General features: G+C 41.5%; 1 protein-coding gene across 1 annotated transcript; it reads right to left on the bottom strand.

Annotated features, from left to right (window-relative positions):
* Nucleotides 1-1037: 1037 nt before the first annotated feature.
* LOC135085239 (protein toll-like) lies at nucleotides 1038-22792 on the bottom strand. Its single transcript, XM_063979995.1, has 8 exons — nucleotides 22642-22792; nucleotides 10713-10883; nucleotides 9320-9548; nucleotides 8384-8629; nucleotides 7898-8061; nucleotides 7176-7504; nucleotides 6542-6839; nucleotides 1038-5514 (listed from the first exon to the last, which is right to left on the bottom strand). The coding sequence occupies exons 1-8, from the start codon at nucleotides 22666-22668 to the stop codon at nucleotides 4090-4092; spliced, it is 2889 nt and encodes a 962-aa protein (XP_063836065.1). The 5' UTR covers nucleotides 22669-22792; the 3' UTR covers nucleotides 1038-4089.
* Between the last annotated feature and the right edge of the window lie 796 nt (nucleotides 22793-23588).

Raw genomic sequence — 23588 nt, 5'->3', positions numbered from 1 at the left:
TTCCCCCAGATCCCTCTAACTCGCGGTGTAAAGGTGAGTATAGAATAGAAACAAAACGTGTAACAGAACAACGAGCCGCTGGATTCTAAAGCCCGGTCTGTGAGCACGTAGAATTTTGTCCAATGACCCCAAGCTAAGCTACCCATCCTTATTGCTCGCGCGTAATTATATTCCTGTCGCGCTCGCACACTCACTGCGGGCGCCCGTCGCACAGTCGCGACAGCAATATAATTACGCGCGAGCGATAAGGATAGGTAGCTTAGGGTCATTGGACAAAATTCTACGTGCTCGGCGACCAGACTGTAGTCTATACTTACCTTAAAGCAAACGTTAGGCAGGTAGAGCTCTTCCACAACAGTCTTTAGGCAGTAAATTTAACATCGATACCTGCACTAGTGCATCACTATCGACAAACAGGTTGTCTCCTGCTACACGAAAGTGAACTCTATCACATTGTATTAAATCCAAAGCGGCTGCTGTGTTTACATTCAGTATTTTTAAGTTAGCAGGAAAACTGTAGGTTATTTTGATCAGTGCGATAATTGCAGATCAATATAATGATCAAGAGTTTATCAGTCGCTGATTATAAAACTTTTTTGTCGTGGTCGGTGGTTTTAACTGTTTTTGAGGTAATCCTACTATCCTATAATATTATAAATGGGAAAGTTTGTATGGATGTCTGGATTAACATGTTTGTTACTCTTGCACACAAAAACTACTGAACGGATTTTGATAAAACTTTGCAGTATTATAGTTAATATTTTTATAACCCAGATTAACATATGTATAGGCTTTAATTTATGACAATCTGTGACAATCTAAGTTTCACGCGGGTTAATCCGCTGGAAAAAGCTAGTTTATTAATAAACTGGTCCTATTTGATATTTTAAAAAGTGTGTATATACTTAGGTCTTTCGTTCTTTAGAATCTACTCTTGCTCTGTTACAAAACGACAACAAAATAAGAAGTTTCTTAAAAGGTGTGGGTATACAAATTAAAACTGTGCATATTTCCATCAGATCTTAATGTATTTTATTGATAAATAAATTTAATATTTCGTTGCTTTAACGGCTATGGCACGTATTACCTTATTATTTAAACTTATTTGATCAACCAAATCAAAGTAAGTATTGGTTTAATAAATAAATTGTGTTATCATTAAAAAAACCCTTTAAATACATTTTATGCTGAGTTTACATAAGTCGTTATATACAAAGATACTTTCATTTATGGTGCAAAAACATATACCTCGAAACTCAAGAGAATCTAAATTTAATCATTTATTTATTTAATAGAACAACCAACAAGACATACACTAGAAGTCAATCAATATTTACAACGTATTTAAACTTAATCTAAGTACTTATTTAATTTAGGACAACAAAGTGCTCCTAAGGGTTCCGCTTTTTCCTTTTGAGTTATGGAACCCTAAAAATTGTTTTACTACTTTCCTCGCAACTTTTCCACGTTTTCTCAACGCTCAAGTCGCAACAATCATTTCTAATACCGACCAAGCAGTAAGTAAAACGAATAGCAATTAATTTTCAATAATATAATAGAACTTATAAGATTCGAAACTTACATTAATGTTTGTACTTAAAATAAACAATCAGTCTCAAATTCCTGACAGGCGCACGATTATTTGGTATAGATGGCGCTAGACAATAATATTGCCAATGAGGGCTATCGTTTTTATACTTAACAGTTGGCACCCCTGGCGATTGACAGGACCTTACTCTACAGTGGCGCCATCTTGATGAGTGCAAATGCGATAGTCCTCCTACCACTTTAGCGCTCACCAGTTGGTGCCACTGTCTTCGCTACTAGCAAGTGACAGGACCTTACTCTACAGTGGCGCTAACTGGTGAGCGCTAAAACGATAGCCCTCATTATTTCGAACAGGGGCACTTCATTGTCTACCCGCAGCATTACTACACATTAACTTATGAACCAAATTACGTACTAATACAGGGTGTTTAAATCGTTGGTATCCTTTTAAAATAAAACTTTACTCATGATACATGGTACACAAGTTTGCGCGTTCACCGCCAAAAAGATGGTATCCCGCAGTTTCGAGAACACTCCCCTAACTGCCTCAGCCAATATCGGAATCCTTGGTGTCGACATATCGAGCGAAGTCCAGTTCCGTGGTCACTTAGAGGGTAAGTGCCTTTTCACACGTTCCGGTTGCCGGCTAACCGGCGCCGGCTACCCGGCGTCAAATGAGCTTTCACACGCTCCGGTTGATCGACTAGAGAGCCGACAAGAGTACAGTCTCGTTCATTTCATACTTTCAAAGATGGACCGTGAACAAATAATTGCAATGTGGCTTTTATATCCTAGACTGCATCCCACTTAACATCAGGTGCGATTTTGATCAAATACCTGCCTAGTTATGCATAATAAAATAAATAAAATAAAATATCGAAGACGAAAATATCTGCGCTGGAAAGAAATATCAAGAAATTATTGGGTTCATGCAATTAATATGAAAAGAGAAGCATTAGGTGCATTCTATACATTATTCCCAGATCTACGAGCACATGAAGACAGGTTTTTCAAGTACAACTACTTTTGATGAATTACATAACCGTTTGAAGAACTCTTTGCAACGTCAGGATACAAAAATGAGAAACTGCAACTCTCGCAGACTGTACCTGGACGACTGACCGGCCGGCGCGTGTGAAAGCTAGTTGCGTGTTCCATACACCACTGTCAGTTCGGCGGCCGGCTAACCGGTGCCCGGCGACCGGACGTACAGTGGTGGATCCGGCGCGCACCCGGCGACCGCCTGCCGGATTAATTTACGCCGGAACATGTGAAAGCTCCGTACCATGCCCATACACTTCACCACCGGGTACCCGGCGCCGGATAGCCAGCAACCGGAACGTGTGAAAAGGCACTAAGGCTAAATTAGCCTCGAAGAAGCTTGGTGTGCTCAATAGATCGAGACGGTATTTCACTCCAGCCCATCGTCTGCAACTTTACAAGGCGCAGTTTCGGCCTCATAATAATACGGAAATAGGAATACTGTTCTCATCTTTGGGCAGGTGCGCCCCAGTACCAGCTTCTCCCTCTGGACCGCATTGAACGGAGAGCAGCTCGAATCGTTGACTGCCAGGACATTTCGGATCGGCTTGACCCCTTGGCGCTGCGTAGAGATGTATCTCACTGTGCATCTTCTATCGCATGTATCACGGGGAGTGCTCCGAAGAATTGTCCGGACTTATTCCTGCCGCCACTTTTCGCCACCGATCTACCCGACAGCACTTCCATACCCATCACTTAGATGGTTGGCAGTCCACAACGGTAAGTTTCTCTAGAAACTTCCTGCCCCGTACAACCAAACTGTGGAATGGAATGTCGTCTGCGGTGTTTCCGGACGGATACGACCTGCAAGCTTTCAAGAGGAGAGCGTATCTTCACCTTAAAGGCCGGCAACGCACCTGTAACGCCCCTGGGTCTGCGGGTGTCTATGGGCGACGGTAATCACTTACCATCAGGTGATCCGTCTGCTCGTTTGCCTCCTGTCACATAAAAAAAACATTCCCCAAATAAGCCGGATCCAATGACTTAAAATGGCAATAAATAAAAAACTTTTACAGACCAACAGCAAGCTTAACAATGTGGCATCTTATTTCGACACACTATTAATACAAATAAATAGTAAAAATATACACAATAACTTATTGGATTTGTCTCATATTTGGGAAAACTCGGCTCTAACGCTATGAACATGAGTATTAGAGTCTTATTTTAAAAGGATTCCAATGATTTCAATATCACAATTTATCCTGTTTAATGAACTAAAAATATTTTAACTAACTAAACTAAACGAATAATATTTAACATTTGAACTTGCATAGTACTGATGTTATAACAGATTGGCTATTTATAACATAGATGCAATAAATAATTATGTATTGAGTATTGAAAATAATGTTACGCTTTATATCCACCTACACGTGACACCGCTGTACGCTTTTGAAGAAGAAAAACACTAGTTTGGAAACACTAGTTTCTAGGAATAATAACTGACTAAATATTAGACTAGGACATAAAAAATTGAACTATTTACGTATGTAAAGGTCATAACCTGTTCAAAGACATCTTAGAATTGCACAACATGTCTTGATGGAGGGTCGAACGCACATTTTTCATTTTCTGACCTGATTTCGCCTTCGGCTTCCTTTTCCTTGGCAATTGCGTCAGCAACTGCTCCCAGAACTGGTCGTCTCTAAGACTCAAATTATTCCTCGTCTGGATGAATCTATCCAGACTGGGATCGGATTGTAATTCTTCTGTAAGTACCAATAAGACTCGTTTTCTTTTGCTGCGTCTTTCGTCCATTAGAGCAGCGCGAAGTTCAAGCCGAGCGTCCGATTCGAAGTAATCATTGGACAACAAGACCAGTGTCCTACGAGAGTCCTCGACCAAATTGGTGACTTTCACAGGAAGGTAGTCCCCTACATCCCAGTTCACGCAGCGAAGACTCACCGAGAACCCAGCGCGCCTCAAAAGTGGAACCAGTTGAGTTACAACGAATTTCTCTAACGAATCGGGGTAAGATATGAGAACGTCGGTAGTTCTGTTGTCGACGTCTTCTTCGTACATGAACGGGGGGAGAGGCCAGCCGCGAGTGTATATGAATTTCTCGATCTTTCTGATGCGGTAGTAGACTAAAACCACCACCACTGCTGCCAGTAGGCCTGCAGCAGCTAAGGCAGACCCCACTACGGTCGCCCACCACACGTCACATAAATGCCCCGGTTCTAATTTAGCCAAATACGACCCGTCGTTACACACTATAGCATCATAATCTTTGATTTTATCCTTACTTTTGTATAACAAATCTATTTGATGCTTATTCCAACAGGAACACGAAATTTTATTACCAGCTAAATACAAAGTCAGATTATCTCTCAAAGCATCTTCTGGTATTGCCGTTAAATCATTATTTCTTAAATCTAATTCCACAATACCATCAGGTATATCAGGCACTTCAGTAAGGCTCAAATTGTGGAGATCTAAAAACACTGCATTTTCAGGTAAATTCATAGGAACTTGAATATTTCTGATTCTGACTTTAGTACTTTTCATATTAACGCTCATTGCATCAGGAAATCCTAGAGGTGGAGTTCTGGAGCAATCGAATTCAATCGTAGAAGTTTCCGGTCGAATTTTACAGGAACAAGATTCTGGACATCCTTCACTATTATTAACATCACAATATAAGGATTCTAAAGGCAAGTCGTGTATTGAATTATTGATCAAGATATTTGGAGAAGTACAAAGTGTGTTTTCTAAAACAAATTTTGGGTTTTGGTGGTGTCTAGTGAAGTACAAGAAAGGGTGCAAGTCGCAATTACAGTTTATAGGGTTGTTCCCCAAAAGGAAAGTCGCGCCGTCGTATTCCGTAGCGTCGTGGAGATTGGGGCGCACAGCGATGGTGGTGATGTTGTTGTACCGAAGATCCACGGTCACGTTGAAGCCGAGGAACTCGACGTCTTGTGCCTGAAACGAAGCATTAATATTATAATAACTTGTCACAAAATTCTTCCCATGCAAATTTTAGAACTTCGATCGTGAGATTCCTTAGCCCTTAACTATGTCTTCCTAGTGCGTTAGCCTATTAGGTACCTACATTGGCCTTTCCAGGAAAGATCACTATCATCATCATCATCATCATCATCATCATCATTTCAGCCACAGGACGTCCACTGCTGAACATAGATCTCCCGCAATGATTTTCATAATGACCGGTCGGTAGCAGCCTGTATCCAACGCCTTCCTGCTTATCTTTATGAGGTCTTCGTTCTGCCTTCCTACGTCCTACGTCCAAGATCAATAAAATTGGATGTTTAATTACATTTTAAAGTAAGCATAAAATGGCAATTGGCCCGATAGTTCCTGTACTTCAAACAATCTGTGGTTGGAATTTCCCCGGAAGCAGATATCAGTGAGCAAGCAATGATTCCCGGAATCATTTACAATTTTTGTTATTTAACTTATCTTGTAGTTGTAGGTCTTCTCGGGTCAGCATATCCGTCACCAGCTTGCCTATTTATCGAGGCGTTTTATTAATTTTGAAGATCAGTCCATACATTAATTTGTCGTATGAAATCAACGATAAGATTATATTGTCCTAAGCCATAAGTCCCTCTTAATACCCAGGCACATAATTCATCCAATGAATATAAATTTTGTGGATCTTTGTTCATTTCAGCCAAATAACGTCCACTGTTGGACAAGAGCCTCCCCCAAAAATTTCCATAGCAACGGGTATTGCGCTGCCTGCATCCAAGTAATATACTTCTCACGACTTTCACCTAATCGTCTGTCAACTTAGTGAAAGGGAAGTGGGCAGGCCACACTATGTTGTCTGACTCGTGGTCGCTACTCGAGAACTTTGTGGATGATATAAACGGGACTATTCCCACCTCTTGTTCCCACCCCTGCAACTCCAGGATCTACAGCTTGACCTCCATAAAAACCCAAACTGATGTGGATGATAATATAAAAGAAGCTAAAACTCACTTACCCTCAAAGCACGTATCCTATTCCTGGACAAGTCTATCGTCCTTATGGAGTGTACCCACGCCAGCCGCCAGTCGTCGAACACCTTCCTTATCAAATTCCCGCTCAAGTCTATTTCTTCTAGATAACTCAGATCTCCAAACGGTGAATCTTCTTTACCGTCTTCAAGCATTAATTGGTTGTTTCGTAAGGACAGTCTGTTAAGGTTCTTTGGCCCGTTGAAGGTGGAAGGCGAGATGAAAGAGAGACGGTTGTCGTCAATAAAGATCGATTTGAGGTTGGTCAGACCTTCAAAGAGCCTCCTGTAAGAAGAAGGCGTTCTGGAATTGGTTTAAAGCTCTGCTTGGGTGTGGAGAAAAGAAAATTCATACGAAATTCACAAAAAACATCTTATGAACTGTGCCATTAAATAAAAACAAACCAAAGATCATTAAAGTCGATTTAGGCCCGATTCGACCAAACTTTTATCCGAGAATAACTTCTGGTATATCTGGCACATTGACACTTTCAGTATGGGAAAATGTCAAAATGTCGAATAACTGACGATTTATTCTGAGATTAATGTTTGGTCGAATCCACCCTTCACACACCTAATTTTAAAGAATGTATCCTCTAAAAATAAGAATAAAAGCACTCACCAAGGTAACACTTCAATCAGGTTCCCAGTCAAGTTCAACTCAGCCAAATTGTCAAGAGGCCAGAAAATCTCTTCGGGCAGTATCTCAATGTTATTGTGGCTCAGATCTAATATCTTCATTTGTCTCTGGTCGCGGAATAACTTCCTTGGAAGTTCACTGAGACCGCACTTAGTGATGTTTATGTAGTATATAGCTTTGGAGTTGGTGAATAGATCTTCTGGTAGAGGGTATAGCGGTGTGGAGTGTATGAGGATATGCTTGAGCCTTGGCAGGTTGGATAGAGAGAGGCTCTCGAACTTCAGCGAGGATTTACTTGCTTTGATGTCGATCTGGAAGAGAAGGAATGATTTAGTGATTGTGTTCAGCAGAAAGACGGTAGATGGTTAGAGATGTGTTGATTTGTAGACCTTTTCATTTCAGCTGATTTTAAAGGGACTACCCCTTCTTTTCCTTTGGTTGGATGTCGTATAAGAAGTAAGTAATGGAGAAATATGCGAATATCAGGCCTCCTCCACCCGTTTGGCGCATTGTAGACGAGGCGAAGATGATCGGCAAGACTTGGAGCGGGATCAAACGCGAAGCTCAAGACCGAACGCGATGGAGGACTGTTGTGTACGTCCTCTGCCCCTCTGGTTTATTGGTGGACAAGCTGTAGATCCTGACTACTGAGTTGCTATAGGAACGAGAAGTGGAAATAGTCTTGTATGTCAGATGATACCTACCTCTTCAAGGTCAGCCAGTCCCTCAAAGGCTCCGGTCTTGATCACTTCCAGGCCGGTCTGTGCCAGCGTGAGGCGGCGCAGTCCCGGCAGGCTGGCGAAAACGCGCGCGCGCAATGTACGCAGGGGGTTGCGGCATAGATCCAGGTGCCTGAGGTTGTGCAGACCTGAGCATACAGATTCAGGTTCAAACACGTTTTTTTTAGTTCCGTTACCCCTGGTGGTAACCTAAATATGCTTGTGTTACAAGTGGGGTCATCGTAATAGTATTTTATACCAATTGTATTGCTAACCTAAGTTTGTGTAAATAATTTATTTATTATTGTTATTATAGTCGAGCGGCAGCAGGGATCGAAACCGCGTTCGTTCATACCTTAATCGTTCGGCAATCGCCGCTTACGATACTCACAATGATAAGCGACTCGCTTCGCCTGGAAGGCAGAATTTAAAGGAGAACACCCCGACAGTGGGACACAAACTAAACCTTACCGTCAAAGTCCTCTTCCGATATATTTTCAATCTTGTTCCCGTACAAGAACAGCCGGGTCAGGTTGGGGAAAGTTCTGAAGGTGCCAGGAGGGATCTCTCTGATGTGGTTGAGTCCCAGCTCTAACGTTTGAAGATGTGTGTTCTGGACGAGGCTCGGCGTCAGCTGGATGATGCTGTTCTTCACATGGAGATCTATGAGGGTTGGGAGTCTTGCTATAGCGTCGAAAGGAAGCGTCTTTTGGAAACCTGTGAAAAGTCAAAATTTTACAGGATTATAAAAAAGGCTTCACACGTCCTTGGTAAACTTTTTAGCTCTTGCCACGAATTTATTGTCTTTAGGCGCAGTAATGTTTAAAAGAAGTAAAAAGGATTCAAGGTTATTTTGAGACGCGCTTACTTATAAGTGCATCATTTTGATTTTGCAGTCAATGCCCATCAAGCAGCAACAGGTAACACTACTAACCGCCCTCAGCAAACAAGAGGCTATTGAGTGGTGGAAGTCTACATTAGAACAAAAACACTCAAAAGCACTCATAGTATAGCAACTCAGGGGTATAGCAACAAAGTACTAACTAAGGAACTGCTATAGTTCAAAAGATACAAAGCTTGTGCAGTGACTAGAATACTAACCGGCCACTGCAAACTAAACAAACACAAATCAAACATGAACATGACCGAGGAAACTCTGTGCAAATTCTGCCATACAGAAGAAGAAACGGCCATGCATGTTCTTTGCTCATGCGGCCCGCTTATGAGCAAAAGAAGTATCCATCTCGGGCGACACATCATGCACCCGGATGAGATAGCAGATATCACGCTCCAAAGAATCTAGAAATTTATAGACTCAACGTGACTAAGCAGTGTACTCTAAAGACAAGGGCTACCACAATAGATCCCACCCATAGGTCCCAAAAAACCAATAATAACACTACTTACCAGTGTCCAAGATCCACAGCGACTGTAGTCCCTTCAACTCTGCAACATGGGAACCAGTCAGTTCGCTGCAGCCTTCCACCCGCAAGGCGCCCACCGCTCCTGCCCCCAGCCGTGGCAGTAAGCAGGCAAGCGAGTCCGGGAGCAAGCACGAGTCCAGCTGCAGCGTCGGCAGGACCCCGTTGTGGGTTGCTGTGAGTTGGGGGAAGCTGGCGCAGCTGAGGCGACCTCCCTGGAATGAAACGCAAAGTAAGGGTTATACGTCCCACAAGTTCAGTTCACGCCTGTAAATCACTTAAGTAATAAATTATGTGTATGAGCAGCACTCAAATGCGTCGATTTATTTAGCACTCTTCGGAGTACCTAAACCCATCCCTCAGCATAGCATAGCATAGCATCTTCTACGGCACAGGGTCCCTTAACCTTGCTTCGGGAATGTGGGCCAGCGCTACGAAGAACCTCTAAGCTCCTCGTACTAAGCTTTTATGCTTGTTTTACAAGAGTGCTCGCCACAATAGTCGAGCGGCGGCAGAACACGAACCTGCGTTGCTCGGATTTCTGGTAAAAAGAGGCTTGATGCTGGGAAGTTAGGTAGAGCAAGTCATGCTCCTGCAGTGAAGACTGAGTGACTTGCTTGCTGGAGTTAGGGAAAGAAGAGGCGTGCTCCAGCAGTGAACCCTAAATCATGTGTGCTTCTGCAGTGGGCTCTAAAGCCGAACCAACCTTGCAGAAAACCTGCACCCTCTCGTTCACATCCACGACGACGACGAGTCGACGGTCCCCTCCCCCCTCGTAGCGGTACCCTTCCTGCCCTCCCCTATAAGTGCTCTGACTTAAAGAGTGTAGGCCAAATCCTCATCCTCATCCTTTTTACCAGAAGCAAATTGCTTCTGGTAAAAAGAGGCCTGATGCCTGATGCTGAGAAGTTAGGGAAAAAGTGTCGTGCAGCATCAACTCACTCAGTCTTTAGCAGTAAAGACTGAGTGAGTTGATGCTGGGTCGTTCCTGTAGTAGAGGCTAAATGACCAGATGCTGGTATTGTAAGTTAGGGAGAGACGATCATGCTCCCGCATTAGAGACTAAAAATCTGATGCTGAACCTGATAAAGAACGTGATGGACCGACTATCTAAAGCCTGGTCGCGACTGTGCGACGGGCGCCCGCAGTGAGTGTGCGAGCGCGACAGCAACATAATTACGCGCGAGCGATAAGGATGGGTAGCTTGGGGTCATTGGACAAAATTCTACGTGCTCACGAACCAGGATTTAGTAAAGGTCGCGGGAAATACCTAGATGCAGGTAGCGCAAGACCGTTTGTTAAAGAAATCCTTGGGGGAGGCCTGTGTCCAGCAGTGGACGTCATTAGGCTGAAACAATCGAACCTGTTGGTACACCAACCTTGCAGTAGACCTGCGCCCTCTCGTTCACATCCACGATGACGACGAACTTGTCCCCTCCCCTCTCGCAACGGTACTCTTCTTGCCCCCCTCTCTGGGCGCAGCGGCAGCCGGCGGGGCAAGCTGCGCGGGCGCTGGTTACGGCAAGGAAGAGCAGCGCTGCTTCTGCCAACTGGAAGAAGGTGAAGCTAATTAAAATCCATCTAAATATTGTTTTATACGATGTGTTGTTGGTAGATCTTTGCCAATAAATAAATAAATAATACTTTCATGGTCACTAATCCTATAATCCTACTAATATCCTACTAATATTATAAATGCGAAAGTTTGTATGGATGTCTGGATGTCAACATGTTTGTTACTCTTTCACGCAAAAACTACTGAACGGATTTCGACGAAACTTTACAGTATTATTGTTTATAACCCAGATTAACATATAGGCTATAATTTATGACGATATGTGATAAAATAAATTTCAATAAATAATAAGACGTGGGTAAAAAGCGCCATCTATGGTCATTGGTTAAAATCTACAGCCAAAAAATTTTGACGTTTGTAAATATTCATGCGGGGGAAGCCGTTAAACGCCATCTATCAACATCATTAGTAATTAAACGAGGTTCACGCGTACGAAGTCGCGGGCAAACGCTAGTCCTATAATAAATTAGAATTAATAAACTAACTGCGTCGCGTCCAAATAAATAAAACGGTCCCAAATAATCTTGAACTTCCCCTAATGTTCGTGATAGCACGCGGTCACAATAAGGTCGCGGCCGCTGTTTTAGGGAAAACCTAATGTTTGATAACAGTTATCAGGTTACAATTGATTACCTATAATTATAAAAGCTATTTAAATTATTTATAAAGTTATTCGGGAGTCTATTACACTTAAAATAGTAAGACACGGGTCTTAACGCGACGTTTATGAATGAGTTACATTATGTACTCACGGCTTGACGTTTCGGCTGCGAAAAATCGACAGACGCAACGGCAAATCCGCCGTAGCTGAACACCTACTGGAAACAGGAGTTAATCACGGAGTTACACAAAAAATCCTCTCCACTGATCGGTATTATCACACTAGGATAGTTCGAGAAGCGATTGAAATTAAGAAACATAAAAATTTCTTTATTGTCACCAGTGTGGAATTCGGTGATTAATAAATGCAAATCGCGAATTTTGCTGGCAAGTACGAATACGGATACTGTGAGTGTTGTGTGTCGTGGTAACATCACTAGTGGTAGTGTAACGAATGACAATATGAGGGTAGTTGAAAATCTTCAAGCCCGCCCGAACGGACGACGCCGCGAACCGCCAGTCTGCTTGTGCAATAAGGATGGGTAGCTTGGGGTCATTGGACAAAATTCTACGTGCTCGCAGACCAGACTATAGGCGCAGACAGACTGCAGGCAGCCTTTTTGTCGGCATCAGTATGGGAATGAAGGAAGTGCGCACATTACACAGATTTGGTATCGGCCGATTGTTCATACAAATTATCGGTCCCAACTATCGTTAACTAAAAGTCGGTGGTCTGAGGCTTAAACGAATTTACATTAATTCATTTAATTGGTTTAAGGAGGTAACAAACTGACATAGATATTCTATAGACTTGTTGTTTCAGCCGAAAGACGTCCACAAAGACCGGTCCTGCGCCGCTCGTATCCAGGCACCTCCCGCGACCTTTACCAGATCGTCGGTCCACCTAGTGGGAGGCCTGCCCACGCTACGTCTTCCGGCTCGTGGTCGCCACTCAAGAACTTTCCTGCTCCAGCGGCCATCAGCTCTTCGAGCTATGTGCCCCGCCCACTGCCACTTGATTTTAGCGATTCTGCGGGCTATGTCAGTCACTTTAGTTCTCCTGCGGATCTCCTCATTTCTGATTCAATCAGGCAGGGAGACTCCGAGCACTTCAGACTTATTTTCGCATTAATATTAGTAGTAACTTTATCGTACTTCCACACACAACGTGACCGTTGATTTGACCATGATAATAATATCAATAATATTTAATTATTTTAATAATGAACTTGGCCTACTACTATAAATAGAACAAAAAAAGATTTTGTTGATTACTTAGTAGGCTGAGTTGCACCATCTTACTTTAATTTTAACAAACGTCAAAAATCTGTCAAACTCCATACAAAACAGCGGTTTTTTTTATGTGACAGGAGGCAAACGAGCAGACGGATCACCTGATGGTAAGTGATTACCGTCGCCCATAGACACCCGCAGACCCAGGGGCGTTACAGGTGCGTTGCCGGCCTTTAAGGTGAAGATACGCTCTCTTCTTGAAAGCTTGTAGGTCATATCCGTCCGGAAACACCGCAGACGACAGTCCATTCCACAGTTTGGACTTTGGTTGTACGGTTAATATCATAGTTACGGTCAAATTAAGTTGGTGCAACTCAGCCTTACTAGTACATCGACAAGTTTAATTTGATTTTTTGGTCAGTAGAGAGTGTTGCGTCGTCGCTGACATAGCCCGACGGATTAACAAGCTGAAGTGGCAATGGGCAGGGCACATAGTACGCAGAACCGACGGCCGATGGGGCAGCAAGGTTCTGGAGTGGAGGCCGCGTACCAAAAAACGCGGCATGGTGGACCACCACAAGGTGGACCGACGACATCATAAAGGTAGCATCCTGCTACCTTTACGATGCGCTGAACGCAGGCAGCTACCAACCGGGCAACATGGAAAGTATTGGGGGAGGCCTATGTTCAGCAGTGGACGTCTTGTGGCTGAGATGATGATGATGATGATGAGAGAGTGTTTTATCAGTTTTAGAGAGTTAATCGACTAAAATACTTTTTTTTAAGTGACAGGAGGCAAACGAGTAGACGGATCACCTGATGGCAAGTGATAAGGCCTCAGCCTCGAGTTTAGCGGGCAGTGGGGCGGGAGCGGCGGCGGCGTTTATTCGCAAACGAAATGTTTGAACAACGGCGACAATTTTATTTCGATTCAAATTTATTCCTAACGCTCGATTTATTGTGGGCAAAAGAAGGAGTGCGCTGCCCGCTCGTTGCCCGCTCAAGCGCCGCTGCCCGCTCGTTGCCCGCTCCCGCCCCGCTGCCGCGCCGCTGTTTTCGAGAACCGGTCTATTTGATTTTACGCATAAGATCCTGCCGCTCCCGCGCCGCCGCCGCTCCCGCCCCGCTGCCCGCTAAACTCGAGGCTGAGGCCTTACCGTCGCCCATAGACACCCGCAGTCCCAGGGGCGTTACAGGTGCGTTGCCGGCCTTTAAGGTGAAGATACGCTCTATATACTGAAATAATTCGAACAAGGCTTGCGTCTAGGGACGACTATCAAATGTCACAGCGTCAATGAAACTCCGATTCCGTGGATATCGCCCTACTCGTCGATATCTCTGATGACCTCATGCGACATGCTCAAATCAGGTCAGAGTCAAGTCAGATACAAACAGTATGTATTGTATTCGATGTAAACAAAGAAAATATTGAGTCATCTTCATCGTTTCAGCACAGGTCGTCCAATGTTGAACATGGACCTCCCCCAATGATTTCCTTGCTGCCCCATCGGCCGTCAGTTCTGCGTACTATGTGCCCTGCCCATTGCCACTTCAGCTTGCTAATCCGTTGGGCTATGTCAGCGACTTTAATTCGTTTACGGATCTCCTCATATCTGATTCGATCTCGTTTACGTTTCTTTAGAAACACCGAGCATAGCCCTTTCCATAGCACGCTGTGCAACTTTGAGCATCTTTAAGAGGCCTATAGTGACCAAGATAAAATAAAATTGATTTATTGAACACAACTGTTCTTCACTCTGTATGTTTTTAGTGATTTTACGACGTCTTTCAATGACCAGAGATCTACGCAAAAAAATAATACTATGTAGGCAAACGACGAAAACATACAAAGCATCTAGATCGGTGAAGTACCCAAAGTGGCATTTATTGACTCTCAAGCATTTAAAAGTCATAAAAACTTATAAAACTCATTTATATTTGCAAATAGACTCTTAAAAATTATAATAAAAAAAAACTTTTTTAAAAACAAGCTTTATCCTGAAATGCAGTTGTACTAAAACGAAAAAAATAATTGTATGCTTGGTTCAAAGAATTTCGAAAGCTTGTATCGCGCATGGAATTTATTCCTCTTTTTTTCTGTTTGCGCTACAAGCTTTCGAAATTCTTTGAACCAAGCATACAATTATTTTTTTCGTTTTAGTACAACTGCATTTCAGGATAAAGCTTGTTTTTAAAAAAGTTTTTTTTTATTATAATTTTTTTTGGACTTTTTAGTTGTATCTCAATCTCTGGGTCATTATTTAGCACCAAACTGCTCGAAAAGACAAATCCAACGAACCCAAACTCGATGCGATTCCGTCGTTTCGTTTAGGAGTTCCTATGGCCACCTCCTGACTCCATCATCAGGACCCTGGCACTAAACTGCTCGAAAAGACAAATCCAACGAACTCAAACTCGATGCGATTCCGCCGTTTCGTTTAGGAGTTCCTATGGCCACCTCCTGACTCCATCATCAGGACCCTGGACATCATCTAGCACTAAACTGCTCGAAAAGAAAAATCCAACGAACCCAAACTCGATGAGTTTCTGCCGTTTCGTTTAGGAGTTCCTATGGCCACCTCCCTAATCCATCATAAGGACCCTGGACATCATCTAGCACTAAACTGCTCGAAAAGACAAATCCAACGAACCCAAACTCGATGCGATTCCGCCGTTTCGTTTAGGAGTTCCTATGGCCACCTCCTGACTCCATCATCAGGACCCTGGACATCATCTTGCACTAAACTGCTCGAAAAGAAAAATCCAACGAACCCAAACTCGATGAGTTTCTGCCGTTTCGTTTAGGAGTTCCTATGGCCACCTCCCTAATCCATCATCATGACCCTGGACATCATTTAGCACGAAACTGCTCGAAAAGACAAATCCAACGAACCCAAACTCGATGCGATTCCGTCGTTTCGTTTAGGAGTTCCTATGGCCACCTCCTGACTCCATCATTAGGACCCTGGCACTAAACTGCTCGAAAAGACAAATCCAACGAACTCAAACTCGATGCGATTCCGCCGTTTCGTTTAGGAGTTCCTATGGCCACCTCCTGACTCCATCATCAGGACCCTGGACATCATCTAGCACTAAACTGCTCGAAAAGAAAAATCCAACGAACCCAAACTCGATGAGTTTCTGCCGTTTCGTTTAGGAGTTCCTATGGCCACCTCCCTAATCCATCATAAGGACCCTGGACATCATCTAGCACTAAACTGCTCGAAAAGACAAATCCAACGAACCCAAACTCGATGCGATTCCGCCGTTTCCTTTAGGAGTTCCTATGGCCACCTCCTGACTCCATCATCAGGACCCTGAACATCATCTAGCACTAAACTGCTCGAAAAGAAAAATCCAACGAACCCAAACTCGATGAGTTTCTGCCGTTTCGTTTAGGGAGTTCCTATGGCCACCTCCCTAATCCATCATCATGACCCTGGACATCATTTAGCACGAAACTGCTCGAAAAGACAAATCCAACGAACCCAAACTCGATGCGATTCCGTCGTTTCGTTTAGGAGTTCCTATGGCCACCTCCTGACTCCATCATTAGGACCCTGGCACTAAACTGCTCGAAAAGACAAATCCAACGAACTCAAACTCGATGCGATTCCACCGTTTCGTTTAGGAGTTCCTATGGCCACCTCCTGACTCCATCATCAGGACCCTGGACATCATCTAGCACTAAACTGCTCGAAAAGAAAAATCCAACGAACCCAAACTCGATGAGTTTCTGCCGTTTCGTTTAGGAGTTCCTATGGCCACCTCCCTAATCCATCATAAGGACCCTGGACATCATCTAGCACTAAACTGCTCGAAAAGACAAATCCAACGAACCCAAACTCGATGCGATTCCGCCGTTTCGTTTAGGAGTTCCTATGGCCACCTCCTGACTCCATCATCAGGACCCTGAACATCATCTAGCACTAAACTGCTCGAAAAGAAAAATCCAACGAACCCAAACTCGATGAGTTTCTGCCGTTTCGTTTAGGGAGTTCCTATGGCCACCTCCCTAATCCATCATCATGACCCTGGACATCATTTAGCACGAAACTGCTCGAAAAGACAAATCCAACGAACCCAAACTCGATGCGATTCCGTCGTTTCGTTTAGGAGTTCCTATGGCCACCTCCTGACTCCATCATCAGACCAGCTCAATGGTACCATAACATTGCATTGTCATCGTACTTACATAAGTATACCAAATTTCAGCTCAATCGGTTGAGGAGAAGTGGTCTTAATTTCAGTTGCAAGATTTGTCCCACACATACTAACAAGTGAAGTCAATATAAAGCTTGTAAAAAGCACTTTTACACATCCCTGTATTAACCCTACCACTGCTTCGGGACAATAAATGGGCCAGTGGACCCAACAATCGAAAATTGAAGTTAAGCTATCCCGACTACTCAACCTTCAATGGTTGGGTTTCATTGGATACCAAGCTGTAGATCTTGGATACCAAAAAAACATTCATTCTGAAACTACAATCGCGACGCGACCAACCAACCAGCGACCTCCGTTTGCGCGCGAAGCCTAATTTATTTACAACTCCGCTGACCTGCTAAACCCTCCCCCCACCCATTTTTTGTGAATGGATAACAGGAGTTGCAGTGGTGTGAGAGAGAAGGTATGTTTTCTTAGTCCCTTAAGACACAAAAAAAGGAATACTTTTTTCAACAGAAACGACATTGATCAAACGAAAAAGTGGTGGTTATATTTAGGATGTATCACAGAATAATAATAAGTACTACGTACAGAAGTTTTTCTTCGCGAAGGTATTCAAAAAAATGTATGCTCAATGTCATCAACAATATGGTGTAATTTAGCTTGTCTTAAGAGTCGAGCACCGTTTTGTTGACATACGTCAGTGATCGGTACTGTCTTGATGCTATAGGGCTGACTGCTACAAGAAGCTACTGTGTCGCCATCTAGCGCACCACACTTGCATTCACTGCTCTTCGCGGCAACGCACAGCTACATGCGGCCGCCAGTTATATAGTGTAAGAGCTAGCACCTAAATATTTTATAACACACATAACTGTGACAATTTATTTCACGTGGGCGAAGCCAAAAAGCTAGTAAGAAATAAAAATTCAATTCAGTAGGTATTTCAAACCAAATTTTATTACATAAACAAACATTTTACTAATTTCATTATGGGCCCTTAGTATGTGAAAACTGCAATTGACCATATTTCGCACTGTTTTCAATATTATGTATTACAGAACGTATGTGTGATGGGATGATATTTTCGAAAACACGATTAGAAAAAATTTTCTCGAAAAAAAACATTTACCTCTGGATTTTTTTATAAAAGTTTAATATGACCGTGTTTTACAATAAAATTCCTATAAAATCACAAAGGTATCATGTTTGCCTCTTTGATTTCCTGGCTGTTTTAGATTTCAAAAACCTAAATATATTAATTTATTAACTTTCTGATAAAAATGTGAATGGCTCTTACGATGTCCCCCCCTTAAATCAAAATGTCTTTATTTGGTCTATAATATGCCCATCATCACTACGTAATAATTATAAAAAAAAGTCGCTTTCCTGTCTGTCTGTCCCTATGTATGCTTAGATCTTTAAAACTATGCAACAGATTTTGATACGGTATTTAGGGTTCCGTAGCCAAATGGCAAAAACGGAACCCTTATAGATTCGTCATAATAATATAGTCTGTCTGAACATAGAACGTTTTTGTGCACTTTTTAAAATGAGTTAACCAAGTATATGGCTATTAGACTTGCACACGTCCGTCCGTTTTTTGTAGGATTAATATAATTAAGTAACATTTATTTTTTGCATTCGGCTCTTGGTCTAACCCAAACGAAACACGAACAACTAATGAACTAACAATGAACAAAGTTGATAAATTAGTAATATGTAAATAATGAATTTGTTTTACGAGCTGTCCCGGCGTACTTCGTACCGCAAATTAATATAAAGTTGTTTAAGTGATTTATAAAATCGCAATATTAATTTTTGAAAGTAGGGTCATTGTGCTGGTTTTCTATCTAACTTCGGTTTTCGTCCATTTCACTGAGCTGCCATAAACACATGCGTAAAATTTGAATACAAAGTATTGTATTCACAGAAGGCAGTAGCCATCCCGCGCTAGTTTTGTTGCAATCTATAATGCCTAAGCAACAGTTCTACCTAAATGAAAATGTAATTTAAAAAGTAGTGAGTTCCAAAAAATTACGTAAATGCGCGGCCATACACCGGTCACCGGTACATTGCAGAAATCATCGCGCTAGAAAAAAAACGTGCTGACAGGAAAAGTTTTTGGCACGTATGTCTAATTGATAGCATTATAAACACAATTTTAAGTGTTTATTAAACTTCTTCATACAAAATTAAATCTTAGATGACTAAGGGTCATTTTTTTAAAGCATAGCTCAGGTCATATAGCAGGCAAATCAAAGGGAAAGGGATCAACAACGTATCGCCTTTTGTGGCATGGAGGTAATAGTGGAGAGGAAATATAGATCTATACAAAAATTCGACAAATTAATGACAAACAGCTGTTTATCTCTTTCTAACTTACCCCTGGTGATGTATAAAAAAAAGAAATAGATAATGTTTGGTCAGTACTCATTCTGGCAACATTTTCATGTGACGTCACTAACTACCTGACTTGTGCCGAGTAGGTACCTACATACAAGATTTAAGAAAACAACATATTTATAGGCAATCAGCTGACAACTACACGCACACACACACACACAAATACCTGTCAGCTGATTGCCTATATTGCGGCCATGTTGTTTTCTTAAATCGTGTATGTATTTATAATGCGTGTAAATGTGTGCGTAATGTACCGAGTACGTTTATTTTAAAAAGTTACGCCAAGTCCATGAGACATTGATATACGTCAGTGTTTTGCGAGCTGTCATTGCCCTTCGCGCGCTGTCATCGGCGAGGCAAGGCGTTTACGTTACGGTGCGGATTGTGTGTGCGTTGCAGTATGGACTTTAGTTGACTGCCTTTATGAGCACTCGAACGACATAAAATAATATGATACATTTATGTAAGGGTATTTTAAGATCACAAAGTTGGCAACTCCGATAGTTGGACGAAAACCAGCGCAAAGACCCTATCCTGTTTGACACCTATAATAATTGACAATAGCTGGCTCGGCGAACTTCGGCAAACTAATGTGTGACGTGAAGTGCCAAATCGCGGAAAATGTCGGAAGAAATACATGAATTTGCATGAATTATCATGAATAACAATAACCACTTATTTACCTCTCAGTGTCTTCAGGCAACTTAAAAAAAGTACATTGTGTGTTTTTATTATTATTTAGGCAGTTAAATACTGCACAGTATTTTTTACACAGTATTTTTTTATTTTTTTCCATAATACAAGAGTACGCGTGCGTGTGTCAATGCTCGCTCGTATCTCGTATGTGACGCCTTGTCGAATCGCCTCCTGTAGGTGGGCTATCGTGCGTGTTTTGTTTTCGATGTGAACTCGCGGAGATGAACAGGCCTGGATGTATATTCAAGTGCCCTGAAAAGGACCTACATACAGTCTGATTCTTTAGTTTCCATAGATGTAAACAAATATTGCCAACTGACATTGACGTATTTTTAGTTTATGTCAGTTGATCTACTAGTGATGCCACAAAATCTCTCGTTAATCGCAAAGTGAAATTATTGTAGTAGGATAGAGGGGGGCAGCTTTGGCCAGGGGCAGCTAGAACAAATCAATTTAAAAATCACTGTTATAGTTATAATGGTATAAATCATAATTCAAATATTATGTTAGATTTCATAATAATGTTTCATCGTAAGAATAAAGTTGGATTCATGAGCTTGTGAAATAATGTGTATGATACTAAGAAAACGTAAGTGATTATAATGTAATTTTGTACAAGTGTTTGTTTACATCTATGGAAAATCAGACTTTAGGCACAGAATAATAATAAGTACTACGTACAGAAGTTTTACTTCGCGAAGGTATTTAAAAAAATGTGTGCTCAATGTCATTAACAATATGGTGTAATTTAGCCAGTCTCAAGAGTCAAGCACCATTTTGTTGACAAACGTCAGTGATCGGCACTGCGCCGAAGCTATAGGGCTGACTTCGGTAAAATAATGTGACGTGAGGTGCCAATCTGCGAAAAATGGCGGAGGAAATACATGATTTATTAACTACTTATTTACCTCACAGTGTCTTGAGGCAACTTAAAAAAGTACATTCTGTGTTTTTATTATTATTTAGGCAGTTAAATACTGCACAGTATTTAGTACACCATTTTCTTTATTTTCTTCCATCATACAAAGAATACGCGTGCGTGAGTCAATGTTCGCTCGTATGTGAGGCCTTGTCGAATAGCATCCTGTAGGTGGGCCATCGTGCGTGTTTTGTTTTCGATGTAAACTCGCGGAGATGAACAGGCCTGCTTTAGGTAACTATTAAATATTTAGATTTCATTTGAAACGCGCAGGCGTTTCTATGCTTTTAAACGCCTGACTGTGACCCCGCCATGCTTTGGCGCCGATTCTGACATCGACCGACATCACTATAAATAGAAAAATAAGATCTTGTATGGCATGTACGAGTATAGACTCTTTCTTTGCCAAAGCTTCCGGATTCAAGTTTATCTGTAGTTCATCATACTGGAGCCTAATTTAGCACATAAATCATGAAATAGTTACTATACGATGTGTTTGAGGGCATTTTTGTCGATAAAATTTACATAATAACATCGCCTTAAATTATCGCTAGCCATATCCCAAACACACTGTATAAGCTGTATGTTTTTCAAATAAAGGAAATAGAAATCAACACGATAAACTTAATTTATAAAATTGAGAAACTGCCTATCTTTCTCTAAAGATAGCCACGATAGCCGAACGGTGAAGGGGTCGGACTGGCCGACTCGAGATCCGAGGAACGTGAGGTCGAATCCCACCGCGCCGCTCGACTATTGTGGTGAGCCCACTCATAACACAAGCTTATTTAGCTTACCACGAGAGGCTAACGGGACTATAAGTGATTTGTGCAATAAAAATTGCTAATAATCTTAAAAAAAAAAGCTTTCCGCGTAAAAACTTCAGGCATATTATTATTAAGGTAGCAGGAAGGCGCTGGACGCAGGCCGCTACCAACCGGGCAACATGGAAAACTTGGGGGAGGCCTATGTTCAGCAGTGGACGTCCTATCCTATGGCTGAGATGATGATGATATCAAATTAACACTGTGGCCATCTTAAATTCAGTTGTAATGATGTGTAGTCGGGTGTGCAGTCACTGTACTTAGTTAATCTATTCGCTTGCACTTTGTACACTGCAAAACTAAGTTGGAACGGTATAAATAAACTCCACAATGTAATTTTAACTTTTGTAATCATTTGTGTTATCTCAGTTGAAATTGCGCTTTTAACTGCACAGCACAAAGTTAAAACTAACAATTACAAATTATTTTCACGATTCATAAGTTTTAAGTTTAAATTGCTATTTAATTTCCTTACGTTTGGTTTTTTTTACCTAGTTTGTCAGGCAATTGATATTGCTAAATTAGTCAAAAATGTTATTGGTGTTCAATTCATATCGTTTTATTATTTAGTTTAGTTGTTGGTGAGCTGAGCTTAAAAATTATTATGTTATAATTTATACATTTTTTTTAAATAATATTAGCAGTTTTTACGAGTAGATACAAATTAGTTCCAGAAACGCCTATAGGTACGTTTCCCTAATAACTTTTTGTAATCAAAATTAAATGTAACGGAAATCCACTAAATTATCCTGTAACGTATGCAAAAATAACCACGTGAAAACAATAATTATTATTAATAGTTTCATTTTACGACTCTATCGCCAATACTACAGTCTTTCATTTAATTTTGTAAACAAAACAAAACGTGCTTAAAACTAAAAACTTACAAATCTCTTTGAAAAACGTCCAGGCATCCTTAGAATATCATCTCAAGTACAACACAATCACATATTATTATCATAGTTTTAGTATCACAAATAACTATCAAACATGTTCGTAAATATAAAATTGTAAAACAACCGCGCGCACTCTCACCCCTGCGATAGGACGGGCGATACTGAGCGAAATTGCGAAATAAGACGCAGTGCCACAGAATACAGAAATACGGTAGGTTTGCTTGTAACTTTATACAATGTGTCCGGGCATGTAGTGATAAAAAAACAATAAAACTCAATAAAACTCATTTATTTCTGTAAATAGGCTTAAAAAAAGCACTTTTACACGTCCCAGTATTAACCCTACCACTGCTTCAGGACAATAAATGGGCCAGTGCTGAGAAGAAGCAGCGCAAGAAACTCAGTCACTATTGTCAGCCTCTTTTTCAAAGGTTTACATGCTTTAAAATGTACAAAGTTATAAATATTTATGCGAGCTAGGCAGTAAAGTATCCCAAACATTTTTATCTTTTAAATAATCATCGACTTTATAGTAGCCCTTTTTCATTAAGGTACTTTTAATATGTGCTTTGAATTTATGAATGGGTAGTTCTACAACAGTTTGTGGTAATTTATTAAAGAATTTAATACATTTTCCCATAAATGAATTACCAATCTTATGCAATCTGAAATTTGGAACGGCAAGTTTATTTTTGTTTCTTGTATTAAAGTTATGCAAATCGCTCTTTTTCGTGAATTGCTCTATATTTTTGCGGACATATAAAAGGTTTTCATAAATGAACTGTGAAGCTACTGTCAGTATGTTAATTTCCTTAAAAAAATCTTTCAAGGAAAATCGGGGTCCAAGGTTATAAATGGCCCGCACTGCTCTCTTCTGCAGAACAAACACAGTTTCAATGTCCGCGGCTGAGCCCCACAACAATATGCCGTATGACATT

Source organism: Ostrinia nubilalis, chromosome 28 (genome assembly GCF_963855985.1).
Source record: "Ostrinia nubilalis chromosome 28, ilOstNubi1.1, whole genome shotgun sequence".
NCBI lineage: Eukaryota > Metazoa > Arthropoda > Insecta > Lepidoptera > Crambidae > Ostrinia > Ostrinia nubilalis.
The sequence above is the reverse complement of the archived record's forward strand: the minus strand, read 5'-3'. Positions and strand labels throughout refer to the sequence as shown.